The sequence below is a fragment of the Oryzias latipes genome, chromosome 9 (assembly GCF_002234675.1).
Source record: "Oryzias latipes chromosome 9, ASM223467v1".
NCBI classification, from domain to species: domain Eukaryota; kingdom Metazoa; phylum Chordata; class Actinopteri; order Beloniformes; family Adrianichthyidae; genus Oryzias; species Oryzias latipes.
In genome coordinates, this window is record NC_019867.2 from 1,330,924 (window position 1) to 1,349,309 (window position 18,386).

Here is an 18,386-nt window from a genome sequence, read left to right on the forward strand (position 1 = left end):
GTGCCAAGTGGAAGAACAATTCAATAATCAGTAGAAATGAATATGACTGCGAACATATTTAAATATTATTATCGCTAGTTTAAACATTTTCTCTGCATTTGTAAATGTAATCTTCTTCTTTCTCTTTCAGCTTTTCCCATCAGGGGGGCCACAGCGAAACAACCTCTCCTTCGAGGATGAGTCACATGGGTAACTTGGCAATGTTTTACGCCGGATGCCCTTCCTGACGCAACCCTCTCAATTTATCTGGGCTTGGGACCGGCATAGAATTTGCATTTGTAAATGTAATAATACTACAAAAAGATGTACATTTTTGAATAGCTTTTCATGTTTACATTTTATTTGACAGCCTTGAAAACAATCCTTGTTTGTTTTCAGGCCGGTCGTCTGGTTATTGACCGGTGTTGGGTTTCGGCGGTACACACGAGCTCCGCCATGACGTGTAAAGATAAGATGGATGTGTGAAGTTAGTCATGTGGTTCCTGGTGTCACAACAGCTTCTACTCTGCATCGGTTTCATCAGAACTGAATCAACATGATGGATCTGCCATGAAGAGCTGGCACCTCTGATGGCGTGTTCCACGCCCAAACAGACGATGCGGACAGATGATCCATGACGCCGCGCAGACACTGAATGGTCAATCGGACATGAAACTTCCGCCCTCCAAGAAAAACGTTTGGAAGAAGAAAAAAAACAACCAAATCCACAAAAGTGACCTTCAAGTAGAAACCACAGATCACAGCTGAGTCTTAAGCAGACGTTTATTAGCTCCCGAGTCCTAACTTTATTGTTCCGTTTCTCTGGACGATGACGTGCTCGGTGTGTTAAAAAAGCAGGGGGAACAAAAGGCGAAGGAATACGCCCGACGTGTCGCCGGCGGTGAATACAAATGGAGGGGAGTGCATGGGGTGGGACGGGGGTCGCTGAAGCTCCTCCATCCATCGTCTCCGCTCCCTTTTCTGCTTGTATTTCCACCCGCCGCCGCATGACCAGGGAAACTGACATTCAGCAAGTTTCCAGTGGGTAATTGTCATGACTCAGGAAAAGTGGGCACGAGTGCAGCCCTGGTTGATGCGTGCTGATGCGAACCGCTGGCATGAGACGACTTCTCTAATGTCGCAGAAGGCTGCAGACGGCATTGAAGTGATCAAACTGCAGTTTTCCAGCCTCCACACTCAAAGACAAGGAAACCAAAGATGGTTGACTGCAGGGACAGCTTCCCCGGCAAAGGTCCACCTGGAGGCAAGAAGCTGACGGAGACCCGATAGGAGGCGCCACTGAGTTCCCCTGATATCTGCATATTATGTTTGCATGTTTAGTTTCATAAAGTGTAAATAGTCTGTTTCTACAGCAGACAGGAGATCAACAGCTTTAGAAAACACATGCAAATAGAGAAAAAACACCTGACTACTTGACCCGCAAAATGAGCTCCAGAAAGCACTGAAGCAGGGGGTCCACATATCCAGGCCTTGAGGGACGGTGTCCTACATGTTTTCCAACTGATTGACCATTCAAGCTCCTTATTGGCTAAACACACCAGCAAATAAGGCAGGCTTTCTGGAAAACCAGGCCCCTGTTTTTAAGCGTTTGTCTCCGTATCCTCCATCCTTCAAATCTGACGGAGTACGGAGATGCTTCACACCGTCTTCACTCCACCACAATGGTGACTCTACTCCAGGAAAGTCCAGCAGAGTCCTGTGGAAGCCCGACATTCTCAGCACTAAGGTTGTTTTCTTTATCCGTTTGCTGAGAACCTTCACAGCCAAATTTAGTCTGATCTGTTTCTAAAGCAGTTCTGACCCCTAAAGTCCTCCAACTCTCTAATCACAGCAATAGCTTTGATTGATTCAAACTAAATGGATTCCAATGGGAGCTCTTCTCCCTCCAAACCCTCTTTGCTCCATAGTCTGTTTAGTTTGAAACGTATGCTACGAACACGCTAAACCGAAATTCTTAAACACGCTTTTAGCATGCAGAGTTCACACTGCACTGTTGCGACATGACACTAGCGCATGTACCGACATGCGTGTAAATCTGGTGAATGTAGCTCCAGAGTTTTTCTTTCACAGCTCTATTCTGATACATGAAAGACTTGGTGTCGTAGAATTCCAGCTCCACAAAAACAGAAATGAATTATTCTCCTTCATGGTCAATTATCATGATAAAACGTTTGGTACTTGTATGATTAAAAAGGATGCTACTCATACATCAGAACCAAATCCAGGTCTCTGATTGGTCAGAGTTTCACTGGCTTAGGTATCGGCACGTTCAATCGCGGCCCACGTAGAACCTGAAAACCCCCTTAAAAAATGCATAGCGACACGTGAACGCAAGAGTTTTGAACACGGAAGCCCGAAACGCCCATGTACACGTGTTTAGATAAACTTTTGATTGAAAATGCACGTTTACGAGCGTGAACGTAGCAGTACGTGCTGTACCAGTGTTCACCTGTATAAGGTGCATGAACACTTTCACTGAGGTCTCTACCACCTTGATGTTTTGTGCGGGACACCCAGGTGACCCGCACAGGTTTGACCATTTTTGGCCTGTAAGGACAGCTGGGACTGTGGCTCTCTGGTCTGTTTGATCGCCTGTGCATTCACACTTTAGTGAACTGTACCAGAGTTCACTTGCAGGCAGACCGGATCCTTATTTACCAGGTAGACTAGAAAAGATCAGATCGGGTTTAAACCTTTAACCCCGGAGCTTCAGCTGCAGTGTTGACGTTCTTTGAACTACTAAGACTCGCGTTCAGTCGAGTCCTTCCCCTCCAGTCAGACCGATTTATGACTTTGTGTCAAATTTAAACAAAATATTTCAATAAATTATCCAATAAACCTTCTTTTAAAATAAATAATAGAAATGTTTATGTAATAAAATAAACATTAAAGCCTTAAAGACAAAAGACTAAATATAAAGTTAATCCTAGAAACTCGTAAAGGGAAGTGAGAACTTCAGGGCGTGCACACGAACGTGCACTTTGACTCCAGAGTACAGAAGGTTACAGGAGTACACAAACAAAACTACAAAACTTTAAAAAGAATCTTTTTAAATAAAAGTCAGACGTTTTGAACTGCATGTATGGTTATTACGGTGAAAGTCTTTCTATGGTTTGTGACACCAGATCTTCACGTCTTTTGTGTTTTTGTGTTTAGTTGTGAGTCTGAAGTCGTTGTGTTAAGTCTGGCTTGACTGAACCAGAATGGAGGCAGATTACCCAGCAGTGTTTGCAGTGGAAACACTTTAGATCCGGAGGATGCTCTCTTACTGACACCCCAGGCCTGTGTGTGTGCGCGCTCCCGTGCATGACGGAGAACGCATGCGCGGCGGCGGCGTGCTGTTGTTTTAGCAGCGCGCCGTCCTGCGTGGGTTTCCTGCTGTTGAAAAACTCACATCGATTCTGTGATGACACGACACAGAGCTGCACGACAACCCCACACCTTTCAGAGAGCCATGGACCCCCACAGCGGTGGGAGGGCACAGGTTTGAACCCCGTCAGACTGCTCTGTGATAGCGGCTGGCTCCAGTCCAGAGGGCTTCTCTAATGACCCTCATTTGGCTTGGCGTTAAACTTTATGACAGACATGACAGTTACGACTGATCCTGCTCCAAAGAACATTCATCCGGCCGACAAGCCGTTACTTTACCGAGTTTATCAGACGTTTTCCACCGTTAGAGCCAACGTTTAGTACAGAACAGCCCCAGAGAGCAGGCGTCCCAAACCGTACCACACAGATGTTACGTAACCATCCTATCTTATCCGGTAACGGCAGACGGAGAATCCCAGCATTCCTTTGGGCCATAAACCGCTCAGGTGTGAGCGGTAATCAGGCTGATTACAAGATGTTCAGCCTCTGCAGGAGAGCTGAGGGTTTCCAGCAGGAGGACGGACGCCGGCAGCAGAAGCACATGACCGACCGCGGCCTCTGCTTCAACGGCAGCGCACGCCAGCTAGTTTGCAGAAATTCAAATGAGCTCCTTTAGCTGCAAATAGCAGCCCAGACATCCGTCTGAGCTGCTCGTTGGTGGAGTAAGACTGCAGCATCGCCCCAAAAACCCCACGGACCGCTGAGGAGGTCAGCCGAACCTCACGACCACGACGACTCTGAAAGCGTCGGCGCCTGAAACTAACGTGGCAGCTGCTGCAGAAGGCTTCAGAAAGAAGCTTCAGGCGAGACGGCCTTCATCTGCAGGTCTGATCGTCTGAATATAATCTGTGATGCAAACGACTCATTCTTCACAGATAGTTTGAGGAACTTCAGCTCCGCTGGTTTTTGCTTCATTCTGCCAAAAAAGGTTAATGTTAAATGATTGTTTTCATTGTTGAATAATCCATCCATCCTTCTATGACCAAGGACTTCTTGTATCTGTTTTTCTCCAACCAGACGCAGCAGAAAGGGTCTTAAATCAAACTGAATTCAAACAAACAGTTTCAGAGCAGTTTCTCCTCCTGGAACGGTGTTTCCATGGAGACAACATCTGGATCTCAGTCAAAACTCCACATCTTTTCTTGGTTTCTTTTGCTTTTAATCCATAGTTGCTGAAACACGGTCTTCCTCTCCAGACTGATCCTCTTAATCTGCTCTTCCTCACCTGCCGACTGTTTTCATTTCAGTGTCGCACCTTCCTCCATCCAGCGACTGACCGCCTGTAGCGTCAATAGTCCAGGTGAATCTGCTGCCCATTAACCTGAAACTGAATCTGCAGTTTGACTTTTCCACGAGATTCCAACATTTTGGTTTCTTCTAAAAGGTTTTTTGGCAGCGGGGGGGTGGGGGGTCTGCATATTTAGGTTTGTTTTTAATCACTGTCTCCTTGAATAAAGACTCTTCTTCTTTTTCGTCTGATTGTCTTCTTGGGGGATCAAACCAATCAAATGTCAGGAAAAACCTCTGACTTTACACTGGACTTTGTTAGGATCTAAAATAAAAGCTAAAAAGGAGAAGATTTTATCAAAGATTCAGAAAATAAAGGACTTTCACACATTAGAGTCAAGCTGTATCATTTTAAATCAATGAATCGTTGACTGTTTTTGACCACGGACTGCTCGAAATGTGTCAAATGTTCTTAACATCGGATGTGGAGGCCAGCAGGCTCCACCTACTTTTATGGAGGCATTTGATTGGTCAGTTTATAACTTGAACTTTGAGCAATAGAAAGAATGAAACCAGAGAACAAAGCAGAAGAAAAATGAACTTATGTTGTTAGTTTTTGTATAAAACAATGTATTTCGATGCATCGATAATGAAACTGTGTCACATTTTCGTGTCCAGATTGTCGACGGTGACGAGGAATCGCTCCAAGATCTGCTGATGTTTCTGTCTGGTTGTTAATCGACGGAAGACTTTCGCGGTTCCTTCCACTCTGGACTGGAACCATCCGAACCAGGAGGTCACCAGGACCAGGATCAGAGAAGGCTGAAGTCCAGGAGGCCTCGATGGAGGAGACGCGCGGCGGCTGTGCGGCACAGCAGCTGCTCCCACTGGTCCGGGGGTGGAGCGGGCTGTGTGGAGCGACAGCCCTCAAAGGGGGGCTTCTCCCGACACCCAGACTTCCTACAACTAATGAGGGAGAGGGCAAATGTAGGTCAGGGGCGGGGCACTGTCTGCCTGCCGGACCCTCCATGGTGGTCCCGCTCTGCTGAGACTCCAGAAGCTGCAGATGTTTGTTTCTTCAGGAGAACTTCTCCTGCTGTGGTATCCCGCAAGGAATTGTGGGATACCATTCCCTTTGCCTGTCTGGACGGATTTGGATTTAAGTGTGGGTTTTTGACAAAATGTGTTTAGTTGTTTAGCTGTTTTACTGTGTTTTGCTGAGTTATTTGAACTGAGTTATGTTTAATTATTCTGCACCATGAGTGAGAGGGAGGGATAGGATGATGAAGTAATTTAGCACCATTAGTGATGCTGAATGTGGCAAGAACTGCAGTTACAGTCAGACTCGTGGGATCTGGATGCATTAAATATATAAATATTGTAAATGCACTGCATTTACAATGAGAATATCTGCAAGCTCAAACTTAGACATTCAATAGTTCAAGAATTACAATAAATTAAAATGGAAAAACATTTAATTGAATTGGAGGAATATGACATTTAGTTAGATAAATATGTACATTTGAGTTGTAAAAACAATTATTGAGTTGGATAGATGTACGAAATTAGGTTGAATAAATTTAACTTAAGTTGGATATTATATATATATATATATATATATATATATATATATATATATATATATATATGTGTCACAATGAAAATAGAAATGAAATAGAAACTCGTATATAGAAACTTTGTCCGTTCTTTTTCTCCAAGCAGAAACTCTTTCTTTTGCTGATGATGCAGCCGTGTTACTTTTTTGATGGACTTATAATCTTCATAGCCGTCATTAAAATCTCAGACTCCGTCTCACTGAAGTATAGCTATGGAGAGAAATTAGACTCAGTCGGATTTGTGCGTGCGTAATTCTTGATTTGTGCGTAAATTAGGATTTGTGTTTGCATATATAGCGCTCTCTTTTTTTCTCCACACGTTTCCATGGTGACTCCAGAAATCGGCGATCCATTGAGAATGTCTTTATGTATTTGCTGTGCACGTGCATTAACCCAGGGTTACCAAGTGGAGCGTAATTACGTTAACTCATATCCGGTCTTTTGGAACCGACATACCCAGAGTAAGCAAGTTCAGGAGGATTTCAGCCAGAGTTCAGGCTTAAAGTCAGGGGAGTTTAAACGGGCCTTCTGGAATACCCCCCTGCCCTGACAGCAGTTCAGAGGAGAACTTCCTCCACCAAACATCTTCTGACAAACAGCAGCCAAAGTAATCCCACCTTCTGTCCACTTTTCTGGACAGTCACCAAACCAAAAACCACAGGCTCACCTGCACAGGTAAGTCAGGTTCTCAAACTAAGAGCTCACCTCTCTGCCTCCAACCTCCTACCTTCCTCTCAAGGAGAAACCTTCCAAACAAATCATGGTAGCTCAGGTGTTGTCCACACACGCGCACGCGCACACACACACTTCTGATGGAGCCGCAGAAACATCAGATGCATTCTTCAACCATAAAAACATCAACCCCCCCTCCATAAAAAGTCTGTAAACCCCCCCCCCTCCCCCGGGAAGCAGAAGTTGTCTCGGGAACTCACCTCCCGAGCTCCTCTCCGATTTCATAGAATTCCTCCACATTCTCCGGGTTGAAGACGGTCATGTTGTCCGGGCGCGTGCTCCTCCGGACCCCGCGCGGCGCCTCCTGCTCCTCCCTACCAGCAGCAGCCTCGGCTCTGGGGAGGGTCCCGGTGCGTCCTCATGCTCCTGCCCCACGGGGGGGTGGGAATCAAGGAGGAGAGGTTCAGCAACAAAGAATCCCGGGCGGCCGCTCCCCCCGCCGTAACCGGGCTCCACGACGCCCCCCGCCCCCGATCTCACGCTGAAGCTTGGCGTTTCCCTGGGAGACACGGCGCCCCCCCTCCTGCAGGGAAAGTCATCGTTAGCTCGACTTCATGACCCGCACGGCGCGGCACGACCCGCCTTCCACCTGACAACGGAGCGCGCGTGAGCTGCGAGGAAGCGCGAGCGGCCGCTGTCAGCTTTTCCGCCAACACTCACGTTCTCTCGTTTGCTTTGAGGACCGACTCCTTACGGACAGAAAACTGACTAAAAGGGGAAAAACGTTAAAGCGTCTTACGGTAAGCCGCTGGGTGTCTCGGTGCTGAGCGGAGTCCCGGTTTGGAGCGCAGTGAGGGACGCTGGGGCTCCGGTTCGCCTCTCCGAGGACAAAATGCTGGCTTGAACGGGAGAAATCAACGTTAACAATGTAAGGCAGTCTGGCAACGGTGGTGCCTTCAAGGGCTGTTGTAATTTTAGAAATAGATGGTCAACCGAAGTTAAAAACATTTCCAGTTATCTTAAGAAAAAAATAAAACATATAAAACATTCATTCCGTGTATGTATTTTTCACAGAAAACTTCAATGCTCAATAATTTTACAAAAAACCGAGTTCCCTAAAAGAGATTGAAACAAACGATTTTCTGTATTTGCTCTTGAACGCAACGGGGGTGTACTGGTTGCAGGAGCTGCTGTGTCCACAAGAGGGCGTCAAAACTTTTAACGGTAATTTCGTTACGGTCATTTTTATTGAAAATGTGTTTTTTTTTACTGATTGTTTTATTTTAAGCAATATAATTTTCATAGATTTATCTAATCTGTTTAAGGCATCAATTCGTGTATATATTAGAACATAAACACAAGGAAATTACGCTCTCTTCTTGACATAATTGCTTCTAATCATAGACACATTTGCATGTATACATACAGCACACACACATCATCAAATATAACGATTGTTAAGTAGTTTGATTAATCATATAAAGTTATTTGCTTGAAAGATGAATTGCAAAATCAAATTTACATAATCCCACCCCTATTGTTAAAACCAAAAACAGATGAAAGGGTATGTCAGTAATAAACCATCTCTGCAAAATTCAATATTCTCATTTCTACACATTTTTAAAATATATATAATTCCTATCAGTTTGCCTGTCGGGCCCATTGAAAGCTGATGGAGGATCTTCATGCTGAAGCTTCTGACATTTTGAGGTGAACCTGCACGTTTGTGGATGAATTTGTTTGTCAGTGCAGTGAACGATCCATCAGAGGTTCATATCTCCTCGCTCGCTCATGCATGTGGAGAGATGGTGTCCCTTTGGTCCATCCATCAACCTCTTTAGAATCCCTACCAGTGTTTCAATCTATTTTAAATACTTACCTTTATAGGGGCGCTTTTAATGACTTTATTGATTCTTAAATTCAAACTTATGATATTACTAATTTGTGTCGATTGATTTTAAGCGCCATCACTGTTTTGTGTGGGAGTTGTTTTATTTTGTCGTACCGTCAGACACCTCAATACTGTTTTTTTGTCTTATTGTACAGCACTTTGTAATATTGATTTTGAAAATGCTGTTTAAATAAAGTTTCTTATAATTATTATTAAATGTAAGCAGAACGTTCCTTAAAGACCTCAGAAAACACAGAAATGAAGACGCTGATTTAAATGATGAACCTCGTTTCTAACTTTTCTCTTTGCAATCAAGCAAGAACTGAAAAAAATTCATTTCTTCTAAACAGATTACAGTCCAGTTCCATCATTTAAAGTCCAAAATGTTGATAACAGAATAAACAGAGTAGGATCACGGTTAGAAGTCTTAACATTTTTTTATTGCAGTAAAAACATCTTAAAGTATAAAAGGATATGAAACAGTGATAAAAGTTGTGCTAAATATGGATGAAGTGATTAAAATTCCCTCCTATTCTGATGGAAACATTCAAATCAGATCCATACATAGTTTCTGCAGAACAGCCACACATGAAGATCCTTCCTTCAACGCGTTTTATCCGGATCACAGCAAACGTCTCATCTATTAAAAAGACGTTTTCATCTTCAGCATCTGGGACGTCCAGCATAGAGAAACACCTTCTAAGAAGACACACTTCAGAGGTCAACACTCCTCTTCCTCCTCAGAGGTGGAGGGAATGCTCCTCTTCCTCCTCAGAGGTGGAAGGAACGCTCCTCTTCCTCCTCAGAGGTGGAAGGAACGCTCCTCTTCCTCCTCAGAGGTGGAAGGAACGCTCCTCTTCCTCCTCAGAGGTGGAAGGAACGCTCCTCTTCCTCCTCAGAGGTGGAGGGAATGCTCCTCTTCCTCCTCAGAGGTGGAAGGAACGCTCCTCTTCCTCCTCAGAGGTGGAAGGAACGCTCCTCTTCCTCCTCAGAGGTGGAGGGAACGCTCCTCTTCCTCCTCAGAGGTGGAAGGAACGCTCCTCTTCCTCCTCAGAGGTGGAAGGAACGCTCCTCTTCCTCCTCAGAGGTGGAGGGAACGCTCCTCTTCCTCCTCAGAGGTGGAGGGAACGCTCCTCTTCCTCCTCAGAGGTGGAAGGAACGCTCCTCTTCCTCCTCAGAGGTGGAGGGAACGCTCCTCTTCCTCCTCAGAGGTGGAAGGAACGCTCCTCTTCCTCCTCAGAGGTGGAAGGAACGCTCCTCTTCCTCCTCAGAGGTGGAGGGAACGCTCCTCTTCCTCCTCAGAGGTGGAGGGAATGCTCCTCTTCCTCCTCAGAGGTGGAAGGAACGCTCCTCTTCCTCCTCAGAAGTGGAGGGAACGCTCCTCTTCCTCCTCAGAAGTGGAGGGAACGCTCCTCTTCCTCCTCAGAGGTGGAAGGAATGCTCCTCTTCCTCCTCAGAGGTGGAAGGAATGCTCCTCTTCCTCCTCAGAGGTGGAAGGAACGCTCCTCTTCCTCCTCAGAGGTGGAAGGAACGCTCCTCTTCCTCCTCAGAGGTGGAGGGAACGCTCCTCTTCCTCCTCAGAGGTGGAAGGAACGCTCCTCTTCCTCCTCAGAGGTGGAAGGAATGCTCCTCTTCCTCCTCAGAGGTGGAGGGAACGCTCCTCTTCCTCCTCAGAGGTGGAAGGAACGCTCCTCTTCCTCCTCAGAAGTGGAGGGAACGCTCCTCTTCCTCCTCAGAGGTGGAAGGAATGCTCCTCTTCCTCCTCAGAGGTGGAGGGAACGCTCCTCTTCCTCCTCAGAGGTGGAAGGAATGCTCCTCTTCCTCCTCAGAGGTGGAGGGAACGCTCCTCTTCCTCCTCAGAGGTGGAAGGAATGCTCCTCTTCCTCCTCAGAGGTGGAGGGAACGCTCCTCTTCCTCCTCAGAGGTGGAGGGAACTCGACATTCAATCTTTCAGAAGCAAACAAAGACAAAAACAAGAAACTATTGATGAAACACCATTAAAGGATCAATAATCAAATATGAAATATTATATCTGAAATTTCTGGGATCCTCCTCACTTTTCTGGGGCACAAAAAATGATTTTTTGTCAAACGAAGAACAAAAGAGGAAAGCTTTTTCCTATGAATCCGATAAAGTGTATTTTACTGACCGTCATCCTTAGAAAACAAACTGCTGGCTGAAAGCAGAAGGATCGTTTCCATGGTAACCCAGCTGCTGCACATCTATGGTCCGTGTAGAACCTGGACCGATGCGGTTCTGCTGCTCAGAACTTTGGCTCTGAAGCCACAACTGGACTTTAACGCAAAAGTAAACCTTTGGTCCACCAGGACTTTTCCTTTGGGTCAAAGGTCATTTTAAAACGACCACTTCTTATATTAAATTCTTCTTTTCATTCTCCTAACGAAGCAAAGATGGATAAATCATTCTAGAATATATTAAAATATTTTCTTTTTTGGATTTGTTTTACAAATTTAGACATAAAAGCTGAAGTTTAATTAAAGGAAATACAGAAGCGTTCTTTTAATGGCTTTTTCCCTTTCTGTAAAGTAAAAAACAATAAAAACAAGAACAAAGAGGATCTGGAAAATGTTATAAATTAAACGACTTATCCTTGAAAAAATATGATCTAAACTAAATTCACTTACAATCAATGGATCATTTGTACTGAGAAAAAAGGACTGAAAATAAAGGAAAGTCTGATGAAAACATCAAATTCAAAGTGAAAACAGCAGCAGCAGGAAATTTTAGTTTTTAGTTCCACCTTCTCCTCTAAAGAAGCCCAGAGATCAGAAACGGAACCGGTTCTGTTCTAAAGCGTCCGTCTCGGTTCCTTTGGCTGATCAAAATATTGATCTTAGATACATTCACCACTCTGCTAAACAGAGACTTCAGTTCAGTGATGAAGACTCCGGATGATGAAGAGGTTCAACCTTCCCTTTGATTCTCTGTAAAACCAACGGTTTCCTCTGAAAGGTTCCTTTGGTGTCAATAAAGTTTGATTTGAATGTTCTTCCCTCTGAGTGACTAAAACTGAAGTGTCAGGAAAAAAAACTAAAGCCACACATGGAAAAATGGGCGGAGCTACAAAAGAGGGGAAACATGTGGATGCAAAAAGTGGGCGTGGTTTCCTTTCCACAGGTAAAAACATCTTTTGCCATGTTGAGAGTGACAGATATGATTGTTCTGAAATGACAATAGTGGGCGTGGCTTCCTTTCTATTGGTCAGAAGAACCATTTCTTCTTGATAATCCTCTTTTTGCAGTTCAAGTTATAAACTGACCAATCAGAGGCCTTAACAAAGGTAGGTGGAGCCTGCTGGCCCCCATGTTGACAGACGTGGTGCAGCCCGCTTTCAAGTATTAGGGGTGTGGCCTTCCAACAAGCCCACTCCTGAGTGGTGAGAGTGGTTGCCATAGAAACTCAGACCGACTTACTGCTGACGTCTTTCTCCAACATGGCGGTCTTTGTGTCGTAAAGAATTGGGACAGAATCAACGTTTGGTTGGAGCCGGAATAAACCATTTTCTGTGGATGACATCACACACAGTCAGTCCAGTTCTGTGATCCGGTTAACGGTTCCGACACAAACAGATCTTTAGCTTCTCGTCACCATTTGGTCTGCTCGTGATTCAACATCTTTCTTTTCTCCTGCTACCTTTGCAGATTTTTCCTTAATTGTCCAGAGCACCTGATTGGTCGAGGATCTGCATTCCCCCCCCCCCCCTCCCCCGTGGGCAGCCTCAGAGTGGACATTTCCTCTGTTTTCTGGTAACTTTTGGTAATTTTGGTAAATAATTAACGGATGACTTTCATGGGGTCATGGTCATGGGGGGGGGGGGGGGGGGGGGGGGATGGTGTTCATCTTTTAGACGAAGCTGCTTTTGAAGATGACGATGTTTTCTCTCCTTCCTCCTGTCGTCGCGTGACGGCCGCTCGCGTCTGCGGTCCGCTTAAACTCAACCCCAGAAGAGAATTTTATTAGAAGCCTCATAGGTTGGTTTGTAAGGGGGGGCAGGTTGTCCCCCCCGTCACTGTAGGGGGGCTTTAGGATAGGCAGCTGGAGGCACAAAAGGTAGAAAATGAGAATCTCTGTAGCAAAACTGTGTAAACATGATGACCCGGGTCCGCCCTCTGTCACGGAGGCCCCCCTCCACTGGTTCCATACTGGGCGGGGCTTTACCTCTGACCTGCCCTCCTCCTGGAAAATCAAAGTCTGTTGCTGCAGCAGCAGAAAAAAATGGCGCCGTTCAGAGGGCGGGTTCTTGGATCGTCCTGTACATCTGCAGCGACGTCACCTCCACGTTCTGCGCCTTAGCGTTCTGGGGCCGCCCCGTGGGGCTGTACCCGGCAGACCGTCCCATTGGGCTGAAGCCCGTGGTGGCGCGACCCATGTTGGCGAAGCCTGAGGGGCGTGGCACAGCCGGGCGCCGCAGGTATCGACCCGACGTCACCAAGTCGCCGTAGCCCTGCGCGTGCGAGAAGGCGTATCCGGAGCGGCGGGAGCTGGTACGGCGGATGCGAGTGCGCTGCGAAGGAGGTGGGGGCGTGGCTTTGGCCTGCCTCGCCTTGAACATCACCTGAGAGAGACATTCTTTCAATGACTTCATTTGATCGGCCAGAAAACCCTGGAAGCTTCCTTCAGAGGTTCCTCTACCTTATCGTTGATGGAGGGGCAGAGCTGAGTCAGCAGGAAGCGGTAGGTGACCACCGGCAGGACGCACAGGATGGAGGTGAGAAGAACGGTCAGCCAGACGCTGGGCTGGCTCAGAGAGTTCCGGCCCGTTCCTGGATGGACCGGACGTTGGATCAGCAGCAGAACTTTGACACAAACGCCACGTCGCTCAGTCTGACGGATGTAGCGTGTCGCTCTAATCTATCTATCCATCCATCCCTCCCTCCCTCCCTCCCTCCCTCCATCCATCTATCCATCCATCCATCAACTTATCCACCCATCCATCCATCCATCCATCTTTCCGTCCGTCCATCCCTCCCTCCCTCCCTCCATCCTTCCATCCATCTATCCATCCATCCATCAACTTATCCATCCATCCATCCATCCATCTATCATCCCTCCCTCCCTCCATCCGTCATCCATCTATCCATCCATCCATCAACTTATCCATCCATCCCTCCCTCCATCCCTCCCTCCATCCATCAACTTATCCACCCATCCATCCATCCATCATCCCTCCCTCACTCCCTCCCTCCCTCCCTCCCTCCCTCCATCCATTTATCCATCCATCTATCAACTTATCCATCCATCCATCAACTTATCCATCCATCCATCATCCATCCATCCATCCATCCATCCATCAACTTATCCATCCATCATCCATCCATCCCTCCCTCCCTCCCTCCCTCCCTCGCTCCCTCCCTCCATCCATCCATCCATCCATCAACTTATCCATCCATCCCTCCATCCATCCATCAACTTATCCATCCATCCATCCCTCCCTCCCTCCCTCCATCCATCTATCCATCCATCCATCAACTTATCCACCCATCCATCCATCATCCCTCCCTCCCTCCCTCCCTCCCTCCCTCCCTCCCTCCCTCCATCCATCCATCAACTTATTCATCCATCCATCCAACCATCTTTCCGTCCGTCCATCCATCCATTAGTGTCTCCTTCAGAACATGGAACCGTCTCAGAACCACGGATCTTCTGGAACGATCTTCACTCACCTAAGAAGGGAAAAGCCGCCGGCAGGATGAGGAACATGCCGTTGCTGTACAGCGTGAACGTGACGGCAAAGTACATGGCCAGACTGCCCAAAACGAAGAAGGTGTTCACCGCCGTCCAGTAGGACATCTCCAGCCCCAGCTGTGTGCGAGCAGAAACAGCGTGACCCCCCAGCAGCTTTGGCTCCGTGTGACGGACGTTCCCTCATACCTGGATGCTCACTGCAAACATCAGACACGTCTGCGTGAGCAGCGCGAAGGACTGGTAGTCGGCCACGTCTTTGCCATCGTCCCTCACGGTGTCCTGCAGGGCGGCGTAGGGGATGAAGAAGAGCAGCAGCGAGCTGTAGCAGCTGTGGAGAGCACACTTGAAGAAGGCCCTCTTGCTGAAGTACAGGTTCCTCTGACCCGGAACGTAGAGCTGCGGGTACTGGAAGCTCCAGCTGCTGCTCACATCCTAACAGCACAGGAGGAGCAAGACGGGTTTTAGGTTCTGACCCGGCTCCCTGGACAGCAGAGACAACGTGACGGTCACCTGATCGAACAGACCCATCCCCAGAACAGGAAGTGCCGTGTACATCAGGTTGTAGAGCGTGATGAACCACTCGTCGTACACCGTCTGAGGAAGAGGAGGAGGAAGACGCCATCTATGTGTGTTTATGTGAAATGATACAGGAGTACACAACAGTCTGTGCAGAATACACACATGCAAACAACAAAAACAGGTTCAGTGAAGAAAGTTAAAAAGTCTAAAGACTACAAAATACAGACACACAAACAAACACACACCAACACACAAACACACTAAAAAAACACAAACAAACACTAAACACAAATACACAAACACACAAACACACAAAAACACACTAAAAACACACAAACACAATAAAACACACAAACAAACACACTAAAAACACACAAACAAACACCTAAACACACAAACAAATACACTAAAAACACAAAAAACAAACACTAAACACAAATACACAAACACACAAATACACTAAAAACACACAAACAAACACTAAACACAAATACACAAACACACAAATACACTAAAAACACACAAACAAACACACAAACACACCTAAACACACAAACAAACACACAAAAACACACTAAAAACACACAAACACAATAAAACACACAAACAAACACACTAAAAACACACAAACAAACACCTAAACACACAAACAAATACACTAAAAACACACAAAAAACACTAAACACAAATACACAAACACACTAAAAACACACAAACAAACACACAAACACACCTAAACCCACAAACAAATACACTAAAAACACACTAAAAACACACAAACACACTAAAGACCAACAAAACACACTAAAAACACACAAACAAACACACAAACACACCTAAACGCACAAACAAATACACTAAAAACACACTAAAAACACAAACACTAAAAACACACAAACACACTCACTAAAATCACAAACACACACACTAAAAACACAAAAAAAACACGCAAAAAACTAAAGCCACATACAGACAAAATCACACAGAAACATAAGAACACACAAATAGAAATGACAAAAACAGCTTCAGTGTTCAGAGTTATAAGTTATTACGTCTAACTACACAAACTAAAACTACAAACTGTTAAACTACACAAACATGCACACTCGCAAACATACAGTATAGATGTAGATTTATGTTTATCTTCTAAATGTGGATCGTGGGTAAACTGTTTTAAAGCTTTCAATGGATAAAAAAATGTTAATAAAAACTTTTAAGAGAAGAGATTAAAAGTAAGAAGTTGAATAAAATGATGGAGAAGCTTCAGATTGATAAGGTCAGAGGGGTCAAAAGTCTAAAAAGATTAATTTGAACTGCTTCACTTTAAATGTTTGTGTTTATAAAATGAAGTTTCTGACTCACCTGGGCAGAAAAGCCGCAGAAGAAGGCGAACCAGAAGTGGACGAAGGTGAAGGTGAAGTTCTTGTAGAAGAAGTAGCGCAGGAACTTGCACATCCGCAGGTAGGACCAGCGGCCGTGCACCAGCAGGAGGCGCTGCAGGAAGCGGAACTGGGCGAAGGAGTAATCGCTGGACAGCACGGCCTGCATGCCCTCCTGGCCCGAGATCCCCACGCCGATGTGAGCCGCTGGGCGACACAGAGGACGGTTTGGTCATGTGACATGATGCTATGATGCTAACCCTTCAGCAGCCGAGCTGACGGCCCCTGAATCACCGTCAACCTCGTTTAGTCCAGTGGAGAAGAAAAGCTTTTCTCTGCTCCAGAAAGTGGAAACATCTCCACAAACTCCAGACTGTGAACTCGTAGATTCTGCATGATGACCTCTACTGTGGAGGTTCAGTGGAAGTCAGGGTGAAGTCGGTGAAATGCAGGAGACTTTCTCAAAGCTGACCACACGCACAACAGTGGTACGTTCCATTGGCATAACGTGGCCGTAGGAGCTTCAAGCGAACTAAAAGACACACCTGAGCTCACCTTCAGATGCAGACCCTCCACGGACATGGACAGCCCCAAAAGCTGTTGGACCCATACGGGTCCATGTGACCAAGGCTTAACAGTAGAACTGTACCGAAAACCTTGAACAGGTTTGATGGGGTTTTTGAAATACGGGGGCTTCCTTAACCTTTTGTTTTTAACCTGTCAACAAACTGGAATAGAGGCGTTTCTGTTCAGCTGCTGTCATCCACTCCACCACAGACACGCTGCAGCTGTTGGCCAGTAGGTGGCAGCAAAGCATCAAAAAAATGAAAAATCCTCTTTTTTGTTTCTTCAGAATAAAGAGATTGACAGTAAAAGAATGAAAATGAAGCCGTTTCCTCGCTTTTTAAAAGTTAAGAAGCATTTCAGAGGTTCTCCTCTCATTAAAGCTGATTTTTTTGAGTCTATGGTTGTGTCAAAATTCCCGCCCTAACCCCTAACTACTAAAAAAACTATATAGTGCGGCACTATGTAGAGCACTGAAATGTGATGATTATTTATGAGTCCACTGTGTTCTGAAGACAACGTTGATGGTTTAGTAAAAAAATACATTTAAATACATTTTTTGGGCAAAAATTGTTCAAACGCAATGCATTGTGGTCTATATTCGCCAATCTAGTGAGCATCGATGCACACAGATTTTTCCCAGACAGCACTAGAAAATGGTGAACGCACTAAATAGTGAGCAGGGAAGGAATTCAGACACAACCTTAGACGTGTCAGTCACGGTCTCTGCCGGTACCTTTAATCATGCTAACGTCGTTGGCTCCATCTCCGATGGCCAGGGTGACCGCCCGCTTGTACTTCTTGACCAGCTCCACCACCTGCGCCTTCTGCAGAGGAGTCACCCTGCAGCAGATCACCGCCTTGCACAAACACGCCGTCCTCAGGAAGTCCAGCTCCATGCTGTGCTCCAGGGCGTACGCCTGACACACGACGCCACGTTAGGGCTTCCCAAAAACCCCTCCTGCAGTGACGGAGGCAGAGGTGCCGCCACGTACCAGACTGTGTCCGTTGATGACTAAGCCGTAGTCCCCGCTAACCGCCTCGTCTTCGGCCGCCTCCGCTCCTTTGCCCGTAGCGGCCTCTGACAGAAACACGGAGTCCTCTGCCGTTTCTGGTTTCATGGCGTTCAGAGCGGTTCTGTTAAAGAAGACGGGTCAAACAAATGCAAACCTCTTGACCTGTAGGAAAACAGGGTTTTTGAAAGCAACCTCAGCTCCTGGTGGACTTCATCCACCGAGTGTCCAGAGATGACGAAGACCTCGGTCATCTCCTCACGCAGCAAGTTGCAGGAGTAGCCGATGTTTTCTGCAGTTTCTGCAGGGCAAACCACCAAAGGCAGTGAGAACGAACAAGTCACAAACAAGCTTCACTTTAGGAGTCTGTTCGTTCCATTTACTAAAACGTCTTTTCAGCTTTTTTGAACACTTGTGTCATTTCAGGTGT

At 46.1% G+C, this 18,386-nt stretch overlaps 2 protein-coding genes across 5 annotated transcripts in view; both read right to left on the reverse strand.

Moving 5' to 3' along the window:
* dapk1 (death associated protein kinase 1) overlaps positions 1–7,894 on the reverse strand; it is a 53,978-nt gene extending 46,084 nt beyond the window's left edge. Inside the window, exons 1-2 of one of the 2 annotated variants that reach the window (XM_023958134.1) lie at positions 7,684–7,894; positions 7,145–7,310 (exon numbers count right to left, since the gene is read on the reverse strand). In XM_023958134.1, coding sequence (XP_023813902.1) covers positions 7,145–7,206 — 62 coding nt within the window. In that variant the 5' untranslated portion in view covers positions 7,207–7,310; positions 7,684–7,894. Of the gene's footprint in view, positions 1–7,144; positions 7,468–7,683 lie in introns of both variants that reach the window. The other variant, XM_023958135.1, reaches the window with a different exon arrangement.
* Positions 7,895–11,223: 3,329 nt separating this feature from the next.
* Positions 11,224–18,386, reverse strand: part of LOC101162197 (phospholipid-transporting ATPase ID) — a 33,273-nt gene continuing 26,110 nt past the window's right edge. For all 3 annotated transcript variants that reach the window (XM_023958138.1, XM_023958139.1, XM_023958137.1), the window contains 9 exons: positions 18,152–18,257; positions 17,939–18,080; positions 17,680–17,863; positions 16,363–16,586; positions 14,992–15,075; positions 14,668–14,913; positions 14,460–14,598; positions 13,429–13,559; positions 11,224–13,351 (listed from right to left, as the gene is read on the reverse strand). In XM_023958138.1, the coding sequence (XP_023813906.1) occupies positions 13,022–13,351; positions 13,429–13,559; positions 14,460–14,598; positions 14,668–14,913; positions 14,992–15,075; positions 16,363–16,586; positions 17,680–17,863; positions 17,939–18,080; positions 18,152–18,257 (1,586 nt within the window). In that variant the 3' untranslated portion in view covers positions 11,224–13,021. The remainder of the gene's footprint in view (positions 13,352–13,428; positions 13,560–14,459; positions 14,599–14,667; positions 14,914–14,991; positions 15,076–16,362; positions 16,587–17,679; positions 17,864–17,938; positions 18,081–18,151; positions 18,258–18,386) is intronic.